A 19,667-nucleotide genomic window follows, 5' to 3' on the forward strand; every position below is an offset into this window, starting at 1 on the left:
TGTTCTTGTGAAAGTCCTCCAGGACCTCACCCGTGGCCAGAGATGCAAAGATCTTTGTCAATAACCTGGGATGAAACCGTTCAGGTCCTGGGGAATTATCTACCTCGATGTGCTTCACGAGCCCCCAACTCCTGAATCTCAAACTGCCCATACATAATATTCTCCACACTGATCTCACTGTCCTTCTTGGTGAAAATAGATGAGAAGTGTGTAAAGCACGTGTCCCCAGACTAAGTACAAATTCCCTCCTTTATCCTACTTCCTCCCTGGATATCCTCTTGTTTTTAATATAGAAATAAAAAGATCTGGTATTTTCTTTAATCTTAACTCGCCAAAGCGTTTTGGCCTTCCAATCGCCTGATTTTTCCTCTTTATATTCCTCAAGCAATCAGGTGGAGAACACGACAGAACTGCCAGGGTCTAATTCCAACCTCTTAAATCTTGCACGTGTTTCTTTTGACCCAATTTACATCCCTTTGGACATGCAAAGTTCCCTCACTTTGCCATCCTTATTCCTCCTCATCCTCCTCACTGGAACATGCCAGTTCTGAACATTGATCAACTGGCCTTTAAACTCACAGGTCAGATGTGGATTTATCCCATAATTGTCCCAACTGAATCCTCCCAAACCCCAGCCTAATAACATTGTACTTTGCCTTACGCCAATATAGCGCATTCCGCAAGGTCTAGTCTTCTACCTATTCAAAATGATTTAAAACATTATGGAGCTGTGATCACTATCCATAAAATGCCCTTCCAATGAAACACCAGTCACCCGGCTGGGCTTATTTCTCAACATAAGGTGTGGTATGTTCCTTTCTCAGGTTGGACTATCTGCATGCTGTTTCAAGAAACCCTCTTGGATACACCAGGCAATTCTGGATTTAGTGTGTAATGAACCAGATTTGATAAGGGAGCTCATGGTAAAGGAACAACCATATGATAAGATTTAACCTGCAATTTGAAAGGGAGAAGATGAAATCTGATGCATCAGTATTACAGCTGAGCGAAAAGGGGACTAAAGAGGCATGAGGACGGAGCTGACCAAAGTTGACTGGAAAGGGACCCAAGCAGGAATGACGTTAGAACAGCAATGGCAGGAATTGCTCGGAATAATTTGGAAGATGCAGGATCTTTTCATTCCAAAGAGGAAGAAAGATTCTAGGGAGAGAATGAGGTGACCGTGGCTGACCAGGGAAGTCGAGGACAGCATAAAACTAAAAGAGGAGCCCTATAACATTACAAAGATTAGTTTAGCGATCCAAACTCCATACAGACAGCACCCGTAGTCGGGATCAAACTCTGGTCTCTGGTGCTGTAAGCGCTGCAAGGCCGCAACTCTCGCTGCACCACTGTGCCGCCCCTAGTGGGAAGCTAGAGAATTGGGAAGCTTTTAAAGATCAGAAGGTAACTGAAAAGGCAAGATAGGGAGAAAAGATGAAATACGAAGGTAAGCTATCCAATAATATAAAAGAGGATAGAGTATATAGCAAGAGTTTCTTCAGATATATTAAAAGTACGAAAGAGGCAAGAGTGTACGTTAAAACGCTGGAAAATGAAGCAGGAGAAATGATAATGGGGAATAAAGAATGGATTCAAGTCAATGGATATTTTTAAGGCAGAGATAGATTCTTGATTAGTCTCCCTGATTAGTAACGCACCTCCTCCACCTTATTTTGCCTTCATCTTAATCATGTCTGGAACATTGAACTGTCGGTTGTGTCCCTTCCACAACCACATGTCTACAATGGCGACATCATCATCCCAACCATAAATCCAGGCTCCAGGTTCATCTGAGGTACACAAAAATGCTGGAGAAACTCAGCGGGTGCAGCAGCATCTATGGAGCGAAGGAAATGGGTGACGTTTCGGGCCGAAACCCTTCTTCAGACCCGAAACGTCACCCATTTCCTTCGCTCCATAGATGCTGCTGCACCCCGCTGAGTTTCTCCAGCATTTCTGTGTACCTTCGATCTTCCAGCATCTGCAATTCCTTCTTGAACTCCAGGTTCATCTGATTTCATTCACAATATGCCTTGCATTGAAATTGACACGTCAGCCCATCAGTGTCAACGTGTTCTTGCCAACGGGTGCTAAAGTGTGTGGTATACTTGGATTAAGATTAATGTTGGGTTGGGATAAAAAGGGAGTAAATTTGGGGGAAGCTAGAGAATTGGGAAGCTTTTTCAGAGGATGGTTTTGATTAGCAAGCCCTTAGTGTGGAAAGTGCTGTACTAGTAAAAGATTGGGCTAAGGGCTGCAAACTGAGGCAGCTCTTCACCATCCAGTCTGAGTATGCCCCACAAGGTGATGCTAGCTTTTTTCATTTGAACATCACTCCAAATCATTAAAGAAGGGCCTCAACCTGAAATGTCACCCATTCCTTCTCTCCAGTGATGCTGCCTGTCCTGCTGAGTCACTCCAGCTTTTTGTGTCTATCTTCGGTTTAAACCAGCATCTGCAGTTCCTTCCTCCATATCTCTACACTTTATACATCTGCAATCCGGCTCCTCCCGCCTGCTGAGAAACCTGTTCCAAAGGAGGAGGTGGTGGGAATAGTTGCATCCTGCAGCATACACACCATCGATGTGGATTATGGGTTGGCCCCAGTAGGCTGCCAGCACAGTCATTAAAATTATAAAGACATCCTTCAGCAAGACAAAATTAAAACAGCACTTTTATCAACAGCTGGGGCTGTGTCAATACAAAGTAATCCCGAGCCGGCAGCACTGCACCTGTGCCTAGGGCTGATCAGCAGCAAACTGCAGGGAATGAAGTCGTTCAGAGCCGATCTCTACATTGTATGGAAAGCGCGGGCAGATGGTGGCAGCATCTACGGTACATTCTGGGTGGAGCACTGCAACTTCTGCCATTTTACATACGTGCTGGAGCTGAGCTGTGAGGACTTGCACACCCCCAGCAGCCCACAGAGCATGGTGCTGAAGAGATCTCTCCACTGAAACTCTGCAAGCTCCCCAGAGTGGGAGTGAGTGTAGTTGGAGGGTCTGATTGCAGCAGGGCGGCTATGTTGCACTGAATGACAAGGAACACAGAGGACCCTCTGTCCCCTTCCATGCCACCCTGAGAGTGGCAGAATACCCATCACAGTTCCTCTCATGCACCAACTTGCTCCCGATACCCCATCCCAAATTCATGTGGTGACTATTGCATACCTTGCGTATGCAGGCAAAGAATTTCACTGTGACTTGTCACATGTGACAAAGTATTAATTCATCCAATTGCCCCCTTAATTACAAAAGTCCACTATTTCCTCCTGATTTTGTGCCTTTAAGATACGAAGTAGTTCAGACACTTCCATTGAAAAACAAGATTCAAAGTTCTCTCCTTCCCCCAGCTAACTGCACGCCATCGGATCCCAGTGTTAATACTCAGCTGGGGGGGGGGGGGGGGGGGGGGGAGGAGGGTTAGTTTTCTTTGGCAGTGGCATTCTTGTGGCTCACATCTCACAGCAAGTCCACAGATGTATCAGCCATTTTCTGCGCAGGAGGGGCGACACCAGGCTTGGGAGAGCTGTAGCAGGACCCCCAGAGTAGAATCTGCTACCGGCCATCTCCAGATCCTTTCACCGAGTGAGGGACTGTTGCAGACGCTCATACATCAGCTGATCCTGCAAGAGAAGGAAATAGAGACAACCACATCAGATTGAGGGGGGAGGGGGATGCTCCCATCAAAGCCACATCACCCTCAAAAGGAATTAAAGAAAAGTGAAACGTGTTCCAGAACAAAGATAAGATTGTGGGTCTAAACCCGTGAGGCCTACGTGGGCAAATAAAGCAGCTGTTCCCAAGGTAAGCAAATTAATTAACAACCAGACAACTCACCAAAGTCCACGGGGAGTGGACCCGAATGTGTTGGCACTGACTTTGCCCATGCAATTAACAACTGCCCTTGGCTACTGTTGCCCAGAATTCATTCAACCTTGCACCTGCTTGATCTCTACCTGATATATGTTCTTCCTCTACCATTTTATGCTGTTTGATAAAGTCCCACTGATTTCACATCCCCCAATCTGTTCCACCGTAATTCCACCACGTTAACATGCAGCTCATCTTCTACCTGACCGTGGATCACACATTCATCCCAGTTCATTCACGGGGTGAGTCCGAGAGAATCAGGAACCAGGGTCTGGTCCGTCAAGGGTCAGGGAATGGTCCATCACCACACAAATCATAGTCTACCATCCTGTTACTGCCAACATGTGAGATCACCGACATTATAAATACATCTGCCGAGTATCTGCCTATCCCACAATCCTAGTCCAAATCACACATCAGCCTGTCCGTATCCTCCTCACAGCTCCCCCAGCTTTTCATCTGCAGACATTCAATTCCCTCATCTAGATCGTTAAGGTACATCATGAATAGCTGTGGATTGCAACTGTGGTGATGTTCATCTTTGGGTCAGTCTCAAGAGCTGAGAGCACTGATCAACATGTACTGCACTAGTGGCTGCCTGCCACTTGTAAATAACTCACAGAGTGCTATACAGAGTTCCTGTCAGAGAACCAGTTCCCTCCCATCTGACGAATAGAAGAGCAACCAATAACCACAGCAAGCCAACAGGCCTCGTTATCAGACCACTTCTCCTTCCACTCTGCTTCCTGTAACGGTCCTTCTCATTCTTCCAGTTTCTCCATCTCTGTTCTAATTCCCACAGGGACCAGGCCGGTGCTCCCAGGATGATTTCATCTTTCCCCAACAGTGGCTTCCCTCCAGGACGGAGATTTCCCACCGCGCCTGTTCCACTTCTTACTCGTACCCCCTCCTCTCCTAAAACAAATCCCACAATTCAGCTCGGGACTTTACAAATGAATCCAACAATTTCAGATATCCGCCCTTTCCAGACAGCCCGTTCTGATGAATGGCCATCAACAGCTAACATTAATTCCCACTCGACAATTGCCAGACTCGTTGACCATTTGCAGCATTCTCTTTTACTTCAGATTTCCCACAACTGAAGTATTTTATACATTCATTTAGCCGTTGTTCCCCTCTCTTTCTGCTCTGTCCCCATTTATTCCCCATTGACACCTCCTCGAGATCGACGAGCAAGTCTTCACCACTATCCCACACCTTCAGCACTCATGGCAGTCGCTCTTGTTCCTCACTTGCTTCCATCTGCCCACAATCTCTTCAATGGTTCCACATCACCTTCCTCACTTACCATATTACATAGAAACATAGAAAATAGGTGCAGGAGTAGGCCATTCGGCCCTTCGAGCCTGCACCGCCATTCGATATGATCATGGCTGATCATCCAACTCAGTATCCCATCCCTGCCTTCTCTCCATACCCCCTGATCCCTTTAGCCACAAGGGCCATCTAACTCCCTCTTAAATATAGTCAATGAACTGGCCTCAACTACCTTCTGTGGCAGAGAATTCCACAGATTCACCACTCTCTGTGTGAAAAATGTTTTTCTCATCTCGGTCCGAAAAGACTTCCCTCTATCCTTAAACTGTGACCCCTAGTTCTGGACTTCCCCAACATCGGGAATAATCTTCCTGCATCTAGCATGTCCAACCCCTTAAGAATTTTATAAGTTTCTATAAGATCCCCCCTCAATCTTCTGAATTCCAGCGTATACAAGCCGAGTCTATCCAGTCTTTCTTCATATGAAAGTCCTGCCATCCCAGGAATCAGTCTGGTGAAGCTTCTCTGTACTCCCTCTATGGCAAGAATGTCTTTCCTCAGATTAGGAGACCAAAACTGTACACAATACTCCAGGTGTGGTCTCACCAAGACCCTGTACAACTGCAGTAGAACCTCCCTGCTCTTATACTCAAATCCTTTTGCTATGAATGCTAACATACCATTTGCTTTCTTCACTGCCTGCTGCACCTGCATTCCTACTTTCAATGACTGGTGCACCATGACACCCAGGTCTTGTTGCATCTCCCCTTTTCCTAATCGGCCACCATTCAGATAACAGTCTACTTTCCTGTTTTTGCCACCAAAGTGGATAACCTCACATCTATCCACATTATACTGCATCTGCCATGCATTTGCCCACTCACCCAACCTATCCAAGTCACCTTGCAGCCTCCTAGCATCCTCCTCACAGCTAACACTGCCCCCCAGCTTTGTGTCATCCGCAAACTTGGAGATGTTGCATTCAATTCCCTCATCCAGATCATTAATATATATTGTAAATAGCTGGGGTCCCAGCACTGAGCCTTGCGGTACCCCACTAGTCACTGCCTGCCATTGTGAAAAGGACCAGTTTACTCCCACTCTTTGCTTCCTGTCTGCCAGCCAGTTCTCTATCCACATCAATACTGAACCCCCAATACCGTGTGCTTTACGTTTGTATACTAATCTCTTATGTGGGACCTTGTTGAAAGCCTTCTGAAAGTCCAGATATAACACATCCACTGGTTCTCCCCTATCCACGCTACTAGTTACATCATCGAAAAATTCTATAAGATTCTATAAGATATTCCAGCATCTGCAACCTCTTGTGCTCCTACTCACCATCTTCCAGTCTTCAACTGTACCTCCTCTACCCAGTTCCACCTGCGCCTTTTATTCCATTCCCCTACCTGCCTCGATCTATCACCCACCAGCTGCTGACTCCTGATCTCTGATCTCACCCCTCTCCGGCTCCTCACCCCTTCATCTCCCTCCTTACCTGGTTCCACCCAATATCTCCCAAGCCCTGTCTAACCCCTCCTCCTCATACTGGCCATCTCCCCTCTGTGCTCTGACTCCTGATGCAGGGTCTTGGCTGAGTAACATCCTGAGGAACTCCTTCTTTCCCCTCACACATGCTGCCTGATCAACTGGGTTCCTCCGGCAGATTGTTTTTTGTTCCAGATTCCAGCATTTACAGGCTGTTTCTCTTGCTTCCCCTCCTGTCAAAGACATTATTATTATTTCATGTGATTGGAGCAGAATTAGGCCATTCGGCCCATCGAATCTTCTCCGTCATTCAAACATGGCTGGTCCATCTCTCCCTCCTAACCCCATTCTCCTGCCTTCTCCCATTAACCCCCGACTCCAACCCCTCCTCCATCTCCGAAGCTGAAGAGACAAACAGTTCACCGTTTCTCTCCCCCTCAGTTGCCCGCAGACCTGCTACATAATTCTCATCTCACTGCAGGTTTCTGCTCGACTGTAATCTCACCCTTTTGGAGACCGAAGGTCTGACTTTCTCGAAAGCCGTTTCGAAGTGCTGGCGTGCTACTCGCAGTTCCGAGCAGGAGGCTGGAAAACAGAAGCAATTGATGGTGGATGAGAAGAGCAAGGGAGAGGGGAGAAGGGATGTACATGGCGACACGAGTGGAGAGAGGGAGGCAGGTAGCAGGAAGTGGTACGGCACAGAAACGTGGCTTATGTGTTCACCATGTCCGCACTGCCCATTATACTTCACCAAACTGATCCCCTTCACTGCACCTGCAACCCTGCAACCCACCATACCTTGGTACTTGTCTAGATGCTTCATAAGCATCATTGGAGAATCTGCCTCCACCACCCCTTCAGGCAGGGTGTTCTAGTGTTCTAGACTTCAGCCAGCCTGTGCCCAGAGAGAGATTGCCCCTCAGACCCCTCTAGCTCAAACATATGTCCCAACAAGCACTGTCGCACTGAAGCCCAACACGAGCTTGAGCAACAGCACCTCAGCTTTCCTCTGCCCACATTACAGCCTCCTGGACTCAACACTGAATTCTTCAACCAGGAAACTTGATTTCTCTGCATCAGTTGCTGGGTGGCACAGCAGTAGAGTTGCTGCCTCACAGCTCCAGAGACCAGGGTTTGATTCTGACTACGGGTGCTTGTTTGTACGTTCTCCCTGTGACCGCGTGGGCTGTCTCCGAGATAACCATATAACCATATAACAATTACAGCACGGAAACAGGCCATCTCGACCCTTCTAGTCCGTGCCGAACACATAATCTCCCCTAGTCCCATATACCTGCGCTGAGACCATAACCCTCCATTCCCTTCCCATCCATAGATCTTTGGTTTCCTCCAACACTCCAGAGACCTACAGGTTTTTAGGTTAATTGGCTTGGTGTCATTGTAAATTGTCCCTAGCATGTGTAAGACAATGTTAATGTGTGGGGATCGCTGGTCGGCACGGACTCGGTGGGCCGAAGGGCCTGTTTCCGTGCCGTATCTCTCAACTAAACTGAACAGTTGTCCACCTACAGCATTGGCTCAGCTTGTTTGATTTCCCTTCTCTCTCTCTCTCTCTCTGTCTCTCTCTCTCTCTCTCTCTCTCTGGCAGAGAATGATCTACCAGTCGGATCTGCTGGCCATGTCTTCCAGCACCATAGAAAGCATTTTATCAGGATGCATCACAGCTTGGTTTGGGAACAGCTCCATCCAGGGCCTAAGAAGTTGCTGCAAATTGTGGATGCAGCCAATCTCCCTTCTATTGACTCCATTTATACCTCGCGCTGCCTCGGCAAGGCCAGCAACATAATCAAGACGTACCCTGCCCACTCCCTCTTCTCCCCTCTCCCATCGGGCAAAAGATGACAAAGGCACACCACCAGATTCAGGGAGTTTCTTCCCAGCTGTTTTCAGGCAACTGAATCGTCCTACCACAACCAGAGAGCAGTGCTGAACTACTATCTACCTCATTGGTGACCCTCGGACTATCCTTGATCAGACTTTGCTGGCTTTACCTTGCACTAAACGTTATTCCCTTATCATGTATCTATACACTGTAAATGGATTGATTGTGTGAGATGAATCATGTATTGTCTTTCTGCTGACTGTTTAGCACACCTCAAAAATCTTTTCACTGTACCTCGGTACACGTGACAATAAACTGAGCTGACATGTCTGAACTGCCACATTCCTTGGTCTAAGTTCTTCTGTCTATGCTCCCTAACTTCCCCCATTCACTCAGTGACCAGATACCCTGTTTGATATCTTATCTCCGTGGTCACCTCTGTTTTATGCTCTCAGAGATCTCCCTCTCTCCTCCCCTCCCCCCCCCCCAACCCCACCGAAGCTGAACTTGTCTCCTTCCTAGTTCTGACAAAAGATCGTTGATCTGAAACATTATCTTCACTTCTCTTCCCGCGGGTACGGCTTGACTAATTCTAGCATTGTCTCTTTTTGTTTTTGACCAGACCCCTTTTAGAAACATAGAAAATAGGTGCAGGAGTAGGCCATTCGGCCCTTCGAGCCAGCCACTCAATATGATCATTGCTGATCATCCAAAATCAGTAACCCCATTCCTGCTTTGTTCCCATATCCTTTTGTTCCGTTAGCCCTAGAGGCTAAATCTAACTTAGTCTGACACTCCACCAGATGTTGATATTTCAACATCTCCCCTCTATGCTCCATCCGAGGCCACATGTCCAGAATAATCCCACCACCCTGTAGGGTGGTGACCAGAACTCCAGCAGAGGTCTAACCAACCTCCCTCGCTTATGTTCTCCAATTCCCAGCTCTCCATATGCATTCTCCACCACCTTATTCATCTGTGCTGCCACTTGCAGGGACTTGTGCACATAGACACGTAGTCCCTCTGTTCATCAACACTTCCCTCCGCACCCTGCCACCTTCACATCACGCTGCCTCGGGGTGCAAAGCAGACAACATTATCAAGGATCATTTTTACCCCTCATTCGTTTTAGTTTTTTGTAGCTTGTGCCTGAGAGAGGGAAGCACAGACATTCAGATTCAGAAACAACTTCCTCCTCACAGTTATCAGACCACTGAGCTATGAATAGCTAGGGTGCGGTCCCAATCTCACCACCTCACTGCAGTCCCTGTGTTATTCACCTGCAATATCTCTGTAGCTGTTAATCGATAAACCTGTAATATTCTGGTATATTTCTCTTTGAACAACATGTACTTGTTGTGTCTGGTTTGGTTGTAGTCTTGTGGTATGGTCTGACTGGATAGCAGGCAAACACAAAGTTATAACCAATAATAAACCAACGCCTCAATGCGCCTGGACCAGCCTGATCTCCCGGTAGCCCCACACTTTAATTCTCCTTCCCATTCCCACGTTGACCTTTCTGTCCGAGGCCTCCTCCATTGTCAGAGTGAGGCAAATTGGAGGTTCAGCATCTCATATTTCGCTTGGGCAGCTTACATCCCAGTGGTATGAATATTGATTTCTCTAACTTCAAGTAACCCCTGCATTCCTCCTCGTTTGTATATCTTTCTTTAATTCCTCTATATCACCGTCTATATCCTTTGTTTCTCTCTCCCCCGAGTCTCAGTCTGAAGAAGGGTCTCGACCCGAAACCTCACCCATTCCTTCTCTCCAGAGATGCTGCCTGACCCGCTGAGTTCCTCCAGCTTTTTGTGTCCTATCTCCCACTCACATGTAGCTGAACAGTTGGGGTGTTGTGTTCTCACCTGGCTGTGGCGCCGCCAGCTGCTGTCTCAGCGCAGCGACGGAGGCTTCACGCACTAACGCTGACAGGTCCGCGCCCCTGGAGGAGACAGAGCAGAGTAGAGCGGATCAGCACCGCCCAGCCAGCGGTCGTGGTGAGGGCGAGGGAGAGGGCGAGGGCGAGCGGGGGGGCACAGGGTCCACCATTGGGGCTGGGCGAATCACGGGCAGGGGAGGGACGGACAATGCCGCTGGAGTGCCGGCGGTCATGTCATCTCTGTGTCGTCTCAGCTACTTCGGCAGTGGCGGCGCAGCGGTAGAGTTGCCGCCTCACAGCGCCAGAGACCCGGCTTCCATCCTGACTACGGGTGCTGTGTGTACGGAGTTTGTACGTTCTCCCTGTGACTGCGTGGGTTTTCTCCGGGTGCTCCGGTTTCCTCCCACACTCTTAAGACGTACAGGTTTGAAGGTTAATTGGCCTCTGTGAATTGCCCCCAGTGTGTGTGGGATAGAACTCGTGTACGGGGTGATCAGACGCGTTGGGCCTGTGTCTGTGCTGTGTCTGTCAACAAAACTAAACTACCTGCTGCAGACCAGGGGTGGCCGTGCCCAGTCCGGGCTGCTCCAGTCCACACTCAGCTCTGGCAGCGGGAGGCAGGGCCTGGTCACGGATGGGGTGGATGGGGAGCGGGAGGGAGGCAGGGACTCACGTGAAGCAGTCACACCGCGTGTCGTAGGCGATGGCGCGCAGATCCACGTCAGGGTCCATGGGAGGCCGGGTCCCGCCCTGCAACAGAACGGCGGTGTCACCTTGCGGCAGGGTCCCTGGCTCCCTGACCCCACACACTGTCCTCCGCCACACCAAACGCCCCCTCCCACACCCCACACACCGACCTCCACCACACCGACCTCCGCCACACCAATCACCCCCCTCACACACCCCACATACCGACCTCCGCCACACCAATCACCCCCCTCCCACACCCCACATACCGACCTCCGCCACACCAATCACCCCCCTCCCACACCCCACATACCGTCCTCCACCACCACACCAATCCCCCCCCCCTCCCACACCGACCGACCGCCGCCACACCAATCACCCTCCCCCCCACCCCACACCCCCACACACCGACCACCCACCACACCAATCACCCCCTCCCACACCCCCACACACCGACCTCCGCCACACCAATCACCCCCTCCCACACCCCACACCCCACACACCGACCTTCCACCACACCAATCACCCCCTCCCACACCCCACACCCCCACACACCGACCTCCACCACACCAATCACCCCCTCCCACACCCCACACACACCGACCTCCACCACACCAATCACCCCCCTCCCCACACCCCACACACAACACCGGCCCCCACACCTCCTCCACAAGCAGCACCTTCTCACACCCCCCCCCCCCCCCCCCCACCCACCCACCCACACACGAACCCTCTCCTAAACCCCACCCACACATCCCCCTGTATCCCTCCTCTCCCCCACAGGGTGCACCGTCTCTGACCCCCACCCTCATCCCAACCCCCACCCAGAACCCACCCGCCAGCACTCCCACCCTCCCCCATCCCAATCCCCTCCCCCATCACAACCCCCTCCCAGACCCCACCCACCTCCAGACCCTCCCGCACCCCAATACCAACCCCCTCCCACACTCCACCAGGACCCACATCAATCCACCCCCCAGGCCCCTCACACTTGCCCCGCAACCCCCCCCCTCAAACCCCAACACTCCCCCGCAAGCCCCAAGCAACTCCACCCCTACCACCTACTTAAATTTATTTTTAATTACTTATTATAAAAAATGATATTCACAAATTATTATATTATTATTATAATATTATTCTAAAAAATAATATTTACAAACTAAAACAGTGGCAACACACCCATCATCAAATCTCCAAACAGCTATATCCCCCCCCCCCCCCTTGTCAAGGATGCATTCCACCTCTCGCGGTGCCCAGCGGTTCCCTGATTACCGAGTGCCCGTGGACAGCGCGTACTCCCTCTCTAACACCACCCGGGCACGGACGTGACCCCGGAAAAGGGGCAGGTGGGCAGCCGGCTCGGGCAGAGCCCTCTACGCCTGGCGCCGTGACTCACGGATGGCCAGCTTGGCCAGGCCCAGGAGCAACACGACCAGGACATCTTCAGCCCGACCCTCTCCCCTACGCACAGGGTGTCCAAAGATGAGGATGGTGGGTGTGAAGTGCAGCCAGAAGGCAAGGAGCAGCCCCTTTAGATGTTGGAACAGGGGCTGCAGCCTCACGCACTCCATGTACACGTGGTACACAGACTCTTCCAGCCCGCAACAGTGGCAGGCGGCTGGCGAGTCTGTGAACCGCGAGAGACACAAGTTGCAGGGAACTCCTTGGTGCAGTACCCTCCACCCCCTTTGCCACCGAACGCCCGGGGGGGGGGGGGGGGGGGGGGCGGGGGTTATGTGATAGTGACTGTCCACCCCTGGGTCAGCACCTTTGACCTCTCACCTTGGTCAGGGTGTTCAGGATGGCGATGCGATCAGCGGCCGGTGGCAATCCCACGTACAGGGTCTTGTCCAAACGACCAGGGCGCAGCACGGCGCGGTCGATGATGTCTAGAAGCACGGAGAGAGAGGTAGGGGGAGTCCGGGAACACCTCACCCCTCCGCCCCCCACCATGGAACAACACGAGCCGGGGCCTTCATCCCAAAATGGACCCCCACCCCCTCCAGACTCTCCCATCCCCCTCCAATGGAGATCCTCCCCCGGGAATCCCCCTCCCATGAATCTCTCCCCTCTCCCCGACTCTCCTAACTTCCCACCCTCCAGACTCTTCCCTCCCTCGGACCTTTTCCCCTCTCCCGGAAATAACCCCCCCCCCTCCCCCCCCCACGGGGTCGCTGCCCTGGTCACCTGGTCTGTTAGTGGCAGCCATGATGAAGACCTGCTTCCTGGCCTCCAGCCCATCCATCTCCGTCAGCAGCTGGTTCACCACCCGCACGCTGGATCCTGACTGGCGACGCACACAGGAGACGCAACATCACACACTCATCCCCGATCCCTTCCCCAGACACCGCCCCCAGCCCCTCCTCCACCACAGCCCCTCCTCCACCACCACCAGGGTTGCCAACTGTCCCGTATTGGCTGGGACATCCCATATATTGGCCCCATACGGGATGGCGCTTGTCCCGTATTTGACCGCTACTACTCGGGTCGAGGGGACTGTCGGGTCAGAGCGCCGCGTCCAGCCCCGCCTCACCCGTCCCGATGTAGTGCAGCCCGTGGAGTGCAGCAGCAGCAGCAGCAGCGCCTCGCCCGTGGCCCCGTCGGTCGGCAGCCCGGCCAGCTGTCTGACCTTTGGACCTTCGCTTACCGCCGACACCGCCACCCCTCCTTCTCACGGCCGATCATCGGTTCAGGAGTTGGATGCGGTGCCGGACTTTGCACGGCCCGGGCCAAAACTCCTCAGCTGGCCCGCCGGCTGGGCTTTGTGTGCAGTCCAGCACCCGGGCCAACTCATCATTCACCCAGACACGGCCGAGTCAGTCAACGAATTTGATTTATATGATGGGAGATACACACTTTACCGCTCCAGCACCGGTCACAGTGAACTTCACCTGGATTGTTATAGTAATGGTCGTAGCTATTGCCGTCGGGAATTTGTCCCATATTTTGACCTTTTGTCCATTAATTGGGAGTGAGAAAGTTGGCAACCCGAACCACCACCAACCTGACCCCACCATGCTCCATTCCCTCCAATCCCAACCCCCCACCCAGCAACCAGTGGTGACCCGACCCACCCTGTCACCCACACCACCCCCTCCCTCCCTCTCCCCAGCCTGTTTCTCCCCGTCCCCAGTCTGACACCGCACCCCCAGCTCACCTCGTGCTCGGAGCGCCGCGGACACAGGGAGTCGATCTCGTCGAAGAAGATGACGCAGGGGGCGGAGTTGCGAGCTCGCTGGAAGACCTGTCGCACCGCCCGCTCACTCTCCCCCACGTACTGCAAGCGCAGAGAGAGGGAGCGTGAGAGGGAGCGGGGAGGGGCGGCAAGGAGTGGGGGAGGAGACACTGAGGGGGTGGGTTGGAGTGTAGCGAGGGGAGGGGTCAGAGGGGAGGGGTCAGTGAGGGGTCAGAGAGGAGGTGGGGTCAGTGAGGGATCAGATAGGGAAGCGGTCAGAGAAGGGAGTGGTCACTGAGGGGTCAGTGAGGTGAGGGTCAGATAGGGGAGGGGTCAGAGAAGGGAGGGGTCACTGAGGGCTCAGTGAGGAGAGGGGTCAGATAGGGGAGGGGTCAGAGAAGGGAGGGGTCACTGAGGGGTCAGTGAGGAGAGGGGTCAGATAGGGGAGGGGTCAGAGAAGGGAGGGGTCACTGGGGGGTCAGTGAGGGGAGGGGTCAGATAGGGGAGGGGTCAGAGAAGGGAGGGGTCACTGAGGAGAGGGGGTCAGATAGGAGAGGGGTCAGAGAATGGAGGGGTCACTGAGGGGTCAGTGAGGAGAGGGGTCAGATAGGGGAGGGGTCAGTGAGGGGAGGGGTCAGCGTGGGGGTCAGAGAGGGGAGAATTCAGAGAGGGGTGGGCGAAGGTGTCGGCCACAATCGGCACCCGACGGGGGTGTCATGGACTGCTCGGGGCAGGGAGCAGAGGGAGTGTTGAGGGCTCTCAGGCGAGGGAGGGGGCGAGCAGTTTGCGGAGCGTGGAGGTTCCATGCGGACTCACCATGTTGAGCAGCTCCGGCCCCTTTACCGAGATGAAGTTCAGCCCGGACTCGTTGGCCACAGCCTGGAAGACACAGGATCATTCACCCAGAGCTGCCCCCTCCACACACGCGGCAAGACTATCACCATCCCGCTGGCCGCTCTGCCCCTAGCTCCCTGCTGGCCCCTCTCCAGCCACAGCCAGGTCCCCCACCACTCTCTCAGGAGGGGATATTGCATTGGGAATGAGGAGGTTTGGTGCTGGGATAAGGTCATAAGCGATAGGAGTAGTGTTAGGCCATTCGGTCCGTCAAGTCTACTCCATCATTCAATCATGGCTGATCTATCTCTCCTAACCCCATTCTCCTGCATTCTCCCCATAACTTCTGACACCCGTACTAATCAAGAATCTATCTATCTCTGCCTTAAAGATATCCATTGACGACCTCCACAACCTTCTGTGGCAAAGAATTCCACAGATTCACCATCCTCTGACTAAAGAAATTTCTCGTAATTTCCTTCCTAAAAGAACGTCCTTTAATTCTGTGGCTGTGACCTCTCGTCCTAGACTCTCCCACTAGTGGAAACATCATCTCCACATCCACACTATCCAAGCCTTTCACTATTCTGTACGTTTCAATGAGGTCCCCCCTCATCATTCTAAACTCCAGTGAGTACAAGCCCAGTGCCAACAAACGCTCACCATATGTTAACCCACTCATTCCTGGGGTCATTCTTGTAAACCTCTTCTGGATCCTCTCCAGAGCCAGCACATCCTTCCTCAGATACGGGTGCCCAAAATTGCTCACAATATTCCAAATGTGGCCTGACCAGCGCCTTTTATAGCCTCAACATTACATCCCTGTTTTTGTATACAAGCCCTCTTGAAATAAATGCTGGCATTGAGTTTGCTTTCTTTACTACCGATTTATCATCAATTGGGGGTCATTCCGTTTTTAATGGGGAGACAGGGAGGAGGGACTCATGCTGGGATGTTTCTGCACGGGTCCCGTTCAGTTCACTCCGGGTCATGGACCAGTTGCGGGTGAGAAGACAAGAAACTGATCAGATCAGCTCCCCTGTCCTTCCTCCCCGCTGGCCATTCAAGATGAGGCCTGGCATTTTACCCCAGGCAGATCAACATAGTCCTTCATATCCTGACACCGCTCCTCTCTTACCAACATTCCAGCCACATCACTTCATATCCACAAAACCCTCTCCATTATGAATGGATGGACAATTGTCCAAACTCGCCTCCCTCTGACAAGGAAGTCTCCTCATACCGGTCCACCCGCTTGTCTTGAAATGCTGCCCGAGACACCTCAGGTGGTGGGCGGAGCAGAGACATAGAGTGATACAGCATGGCTTTAGCCCAACATGTCCCAACTGTCATATGCAGAGAGAATGTAGCGGCTTGTATACTCTGGGGTTTAGAAGGATGAGAGGGAATCTTATTGAAACATATAAGATTATTACGGGTTTGGACACTCTAGAGGCAGGAAACATGTTCCTGATGTTGGGGGAGTCCAGAAGCAGGGGCCACAGTTTAAGAATAAGGGGTAAGCCATTTAGAATGGAGACGAGGAAACTCATTTTCACCCTGAGATTTGTGAGTCTGTGGAATTCTCCACTTCAGAGGGCGGTGGAGGTCGGTTCTCTGGATACTTTCAATAGAGAGCTAGATAGGGCTCTTAAAGATAATGGAGTCAGGGGAAATGAGGACAAGGCAGGAACAGGGGGTACTGACTGGGGATGATCGGCCATGATCACATTGAATGGCGGTGCTAGCTCGAAGGGCTGAATGGCCTACTCCTGCACCTAATGTCTAAAAAAAATGCTACACTACTTCCACCGGCCCGCGTTTGATCGGTGTTTCTTAAACATTGGGATAGTCCCAGCCTCAACTTCCTCCTCTACACCCACCACCCTTTGTGTGAAAAAGTTAACCCGAAGATTCCAATTAAATCTTTTCCCCTTCACCTTAAACCTGCGTCCTCACATCCAACTTGTCTTGTCTGTAAGTTTCACTGAGATATTCTCTTGCTGAGGTTGAGAGAATACCGTCTCCCCTCAAACGGCAAGCCAGCTCCCCCTGAAACCTGGTCCAGTGAACCTTGGCTGAACTCACTCCATGGCATTAAATCCTCTCTCAGCTTAGGAGACCAGAATACTGGCCCCCCCACCACCCCCACCTGTGAGTAACTGGTGTGACAGGTCGGAGCCCGAGTATCCAGCAGCATGAATGGTGAGGGGAGTGTGGGGTGACGGGTCATAGAGTGATACAGTGTGGAAACAGGCCCTTTGGCCCAGCTTGCCCACACTGGCCAACAATGTCCCAGCTACCCTAGTCCCACCTGTCAGCATTTGGCCCATATCCCCCCAAACCTGTCCTATCCATGTACCTGTCTAACTGCTTCTTAAATGATGGGATAGTCCCAGCCTCAACTACCTCCTCTGGCAGCTTGTTCCATACGTCGGAGGGTCTGAGGATTTGTGGGGTGGGGGTCCTGTGCCTTTAGCAGCTGCAGCGAGGATGGCAAGGGGGAGTGTGGGGTGGGGTGGGGTGGGGAAGCCTGCCCTGTCCTGGTCAGTCCGTGCCTCTCCCTGCACTGTGGTGGCTGGCAGGAGGTGGCGGCCCCACTAGAGTCGCCCGGTAACGCAGGTCGGAGGCTAGAGGGCACTCACCTTGGCCAGCAACGTCTTCCCGCAGCCCGGTGGCCCGGCCAACAGCACGCCGGCTGGGCTGGTCAGCCCCAGCACCCGGAAATGGTGTGGATGGCGGAGCGGAGCCTGGGGGGAAGAGAGATACAGAGAGAGAGGGGAGTTAGTGACACCACTTCCTAGCCAGACCCTCCCCAGTCCCACCGCGGACCACCGCCCAAGGGGGAAATCATCCGACCCCATCACTAACAGAGGCTAACACATGTCTGTCGGGCCCAATGACCTGCCCGCTGCACATTCGAACCAGAGATGAGGGAAGCTGGAAGGCAGGGCTGACTGCGATGGGACTCAGGGACAAGGGCAGGAGTGAGGCAGAGACCGACGGAAAGCGAGGCTGGATTACAGGGATAGTTTAGTTTAGTGATACAGCACTGATACAGGCCCTTCGGCCCACCGAGTCCGTGCCGACCAGCGATCCCCGCACATTAACACTATCCTACACACACTAAGGACAATTTACATTTATACCAACCAATTAACCTACAAACCTGCACGTCTTTGGGGTGTGGGAGGAAACCGATCTCGGAGAAAACCCACACAGGTCACGGGTAGAACGTGCAAACTCAGGACAGACAGCACCCGTAGTCGGGATCGAACCGGGGTCTCTGGTGCTGCGAGCGCTGTAAGGCAGCAACTCTACCGCTGCGCCACCGTGCCAAGAGGGAAAAGGGTGAAGGGGGGGTCGGAGATGAAAGAGACGGGGAAGGGGAGGTGCAAGTCTGGAAAAGCCGGCAGGAAAATGCAGATGGAGAAGGGGAGATGATGATGGAAGAGGGATGGACATGTGGGATGGGGAGCTGGTGGGAACAGGGACGGGAAGGTGGGAAGGGGAGGTGAGGGAGGGCTGCTGGGAGGGTGCAGTGTGTCAGGGAGTGGAGCACAGGAGCTGTGGGAGAGGGCGGGCGAGTGCAGGCCGCGGGGCCCCGGATATTTCACCTACCAGGATGGCCATGGTGAGCTCCTCCCGGATCTCCTCCAGCGCTCCGATGTCGGCCCACGTCACGTCCGGCACGGTGGCAAACCCCTCCCGCTTGGCGGAGGGCTGCACCGCGGAGAGGGAGCCGGTGAAGTCGGACATCTCCACGCACAGCTCCTGCAGGTCTCTGTCGGGCACGGGGGTCGGGTCGCTGAGTGCCACTCGCAGTCTCCTCAGCTCATCCTGGGGGGGGGGAAAACAACACCGACCGGCATCACCGGCACAGGGTCAAGAACTCCCTCCCCACCCTTCTCTCCATGATGTGCCCGGGACGGTGGAGCAGTGTGGAGCGAGTCCCGCGCTGGGAATGTGGGGCAGGAAAACACGGAGGGAGCTTCACTCTGCACTACACCAGGGCTGGGGAACATTTTCATGTTGGAAGGCCGCATTAAGTTAGCTAGTATGTAATCTAATAAGGCCGCATCCAAGAAACTTCAATTAGATATAGGATTATTTAGTTGAATCTTCTTTTACTCTTTGGTATTTTAAATATGTTCATTTTAAGATAAAAATAATAAAAGACGAACAAAAACATATTCATAAAAATAGAAGGGTATGTTCTACAAAATTTGGATTCAGTCAAAAGGCCGCACTTAATGGCCTAAAAGGCCGAATGCAGCCTTAAGGCCGCAGGTTCCCCACCCCTGATCTACACTACTCCAGCACTGGATCTGCAGTCTTAAAGTCAGATGGAACAGTAGTAGAATTAGGCCATTCAGCCCATCAAGTCTAGTCCGCCATTCATAGAAACATAGAAATTAGGTGCAGGAGTAGGCCATTCGGCCCTTCGAGCCTGCACCGCCATTCAATATGATCATGGCTGATCATCCAACTCAGTATCCCGTACCTGCCTTCTCTCCATACCCCCTGATCCCCTTAGCCACAAGGGCCACATCTAACTTCCTCTTAAATATAGCCAATGAACTGGCCTCAACTACCCTCTGTGGCAGA

The 19,667-nt window shown here is 52.4% G+C and overlaps 1 protein-coding gene across 1 annotated transcript in view; it reads right to left on the reverse strand.

Annotated features, from left to right (window-relative positions):
* Positions 1 to 2,661: 2,661 nt before the first annotated feature.
* Positions 2,662 to 19,667, reverse strand: part of nvl (nuclear VCP like) — a 40,854-nt gene continuing 23,848 nt past the window's right edge. Inside the window, 10 exon segments of the mRNA XM_055636257.1 lie at positions 2,662 to 3,628; positions 7,147 to 7,226; positions 10,350 to 10,426; positions 11,037 to 11,113; positions 12,833 to 12,939; positions 13,238 to 13,337; positions 14,208 to 14,327; positions 15,042 to 15,104; positions 17,705 to 17,809; positions 18,681 to 18,899. Of these exon segments, the coding sequence (XP_055492232.1) occupies positions 3,584 to 3,628; positions 7,147 to 7,226; positions 10,350 to 10,426; positions 11,037 to 11,113; positions 12,833 to 12,939; positions 13,238 to 13,337; positions 14,208 to 14,327; positions 15,042 to 15,104; positions 17,705 to 17,809; positions 18,681 to 18,899 (993 nt within the window). The 3' untranslated portion in view covers positions 2,662 to 3,583.

The sequence above is a fragment of the Leucoraja erinacea genome, chromosome 5 (genome assembly GCF_028641065.1).
Source record: "Leucoraja erinacea ecotype New England chromosome 5, Leri_hhj_1, whole genome shotgun sequence".
Taxonomy (NCBI): Eukaryota; Metazoa; Chordata; class Chondrichthyes; order Rajiformes; family Rajidae; genus Leucoraja; species Leucoraja erinaceus.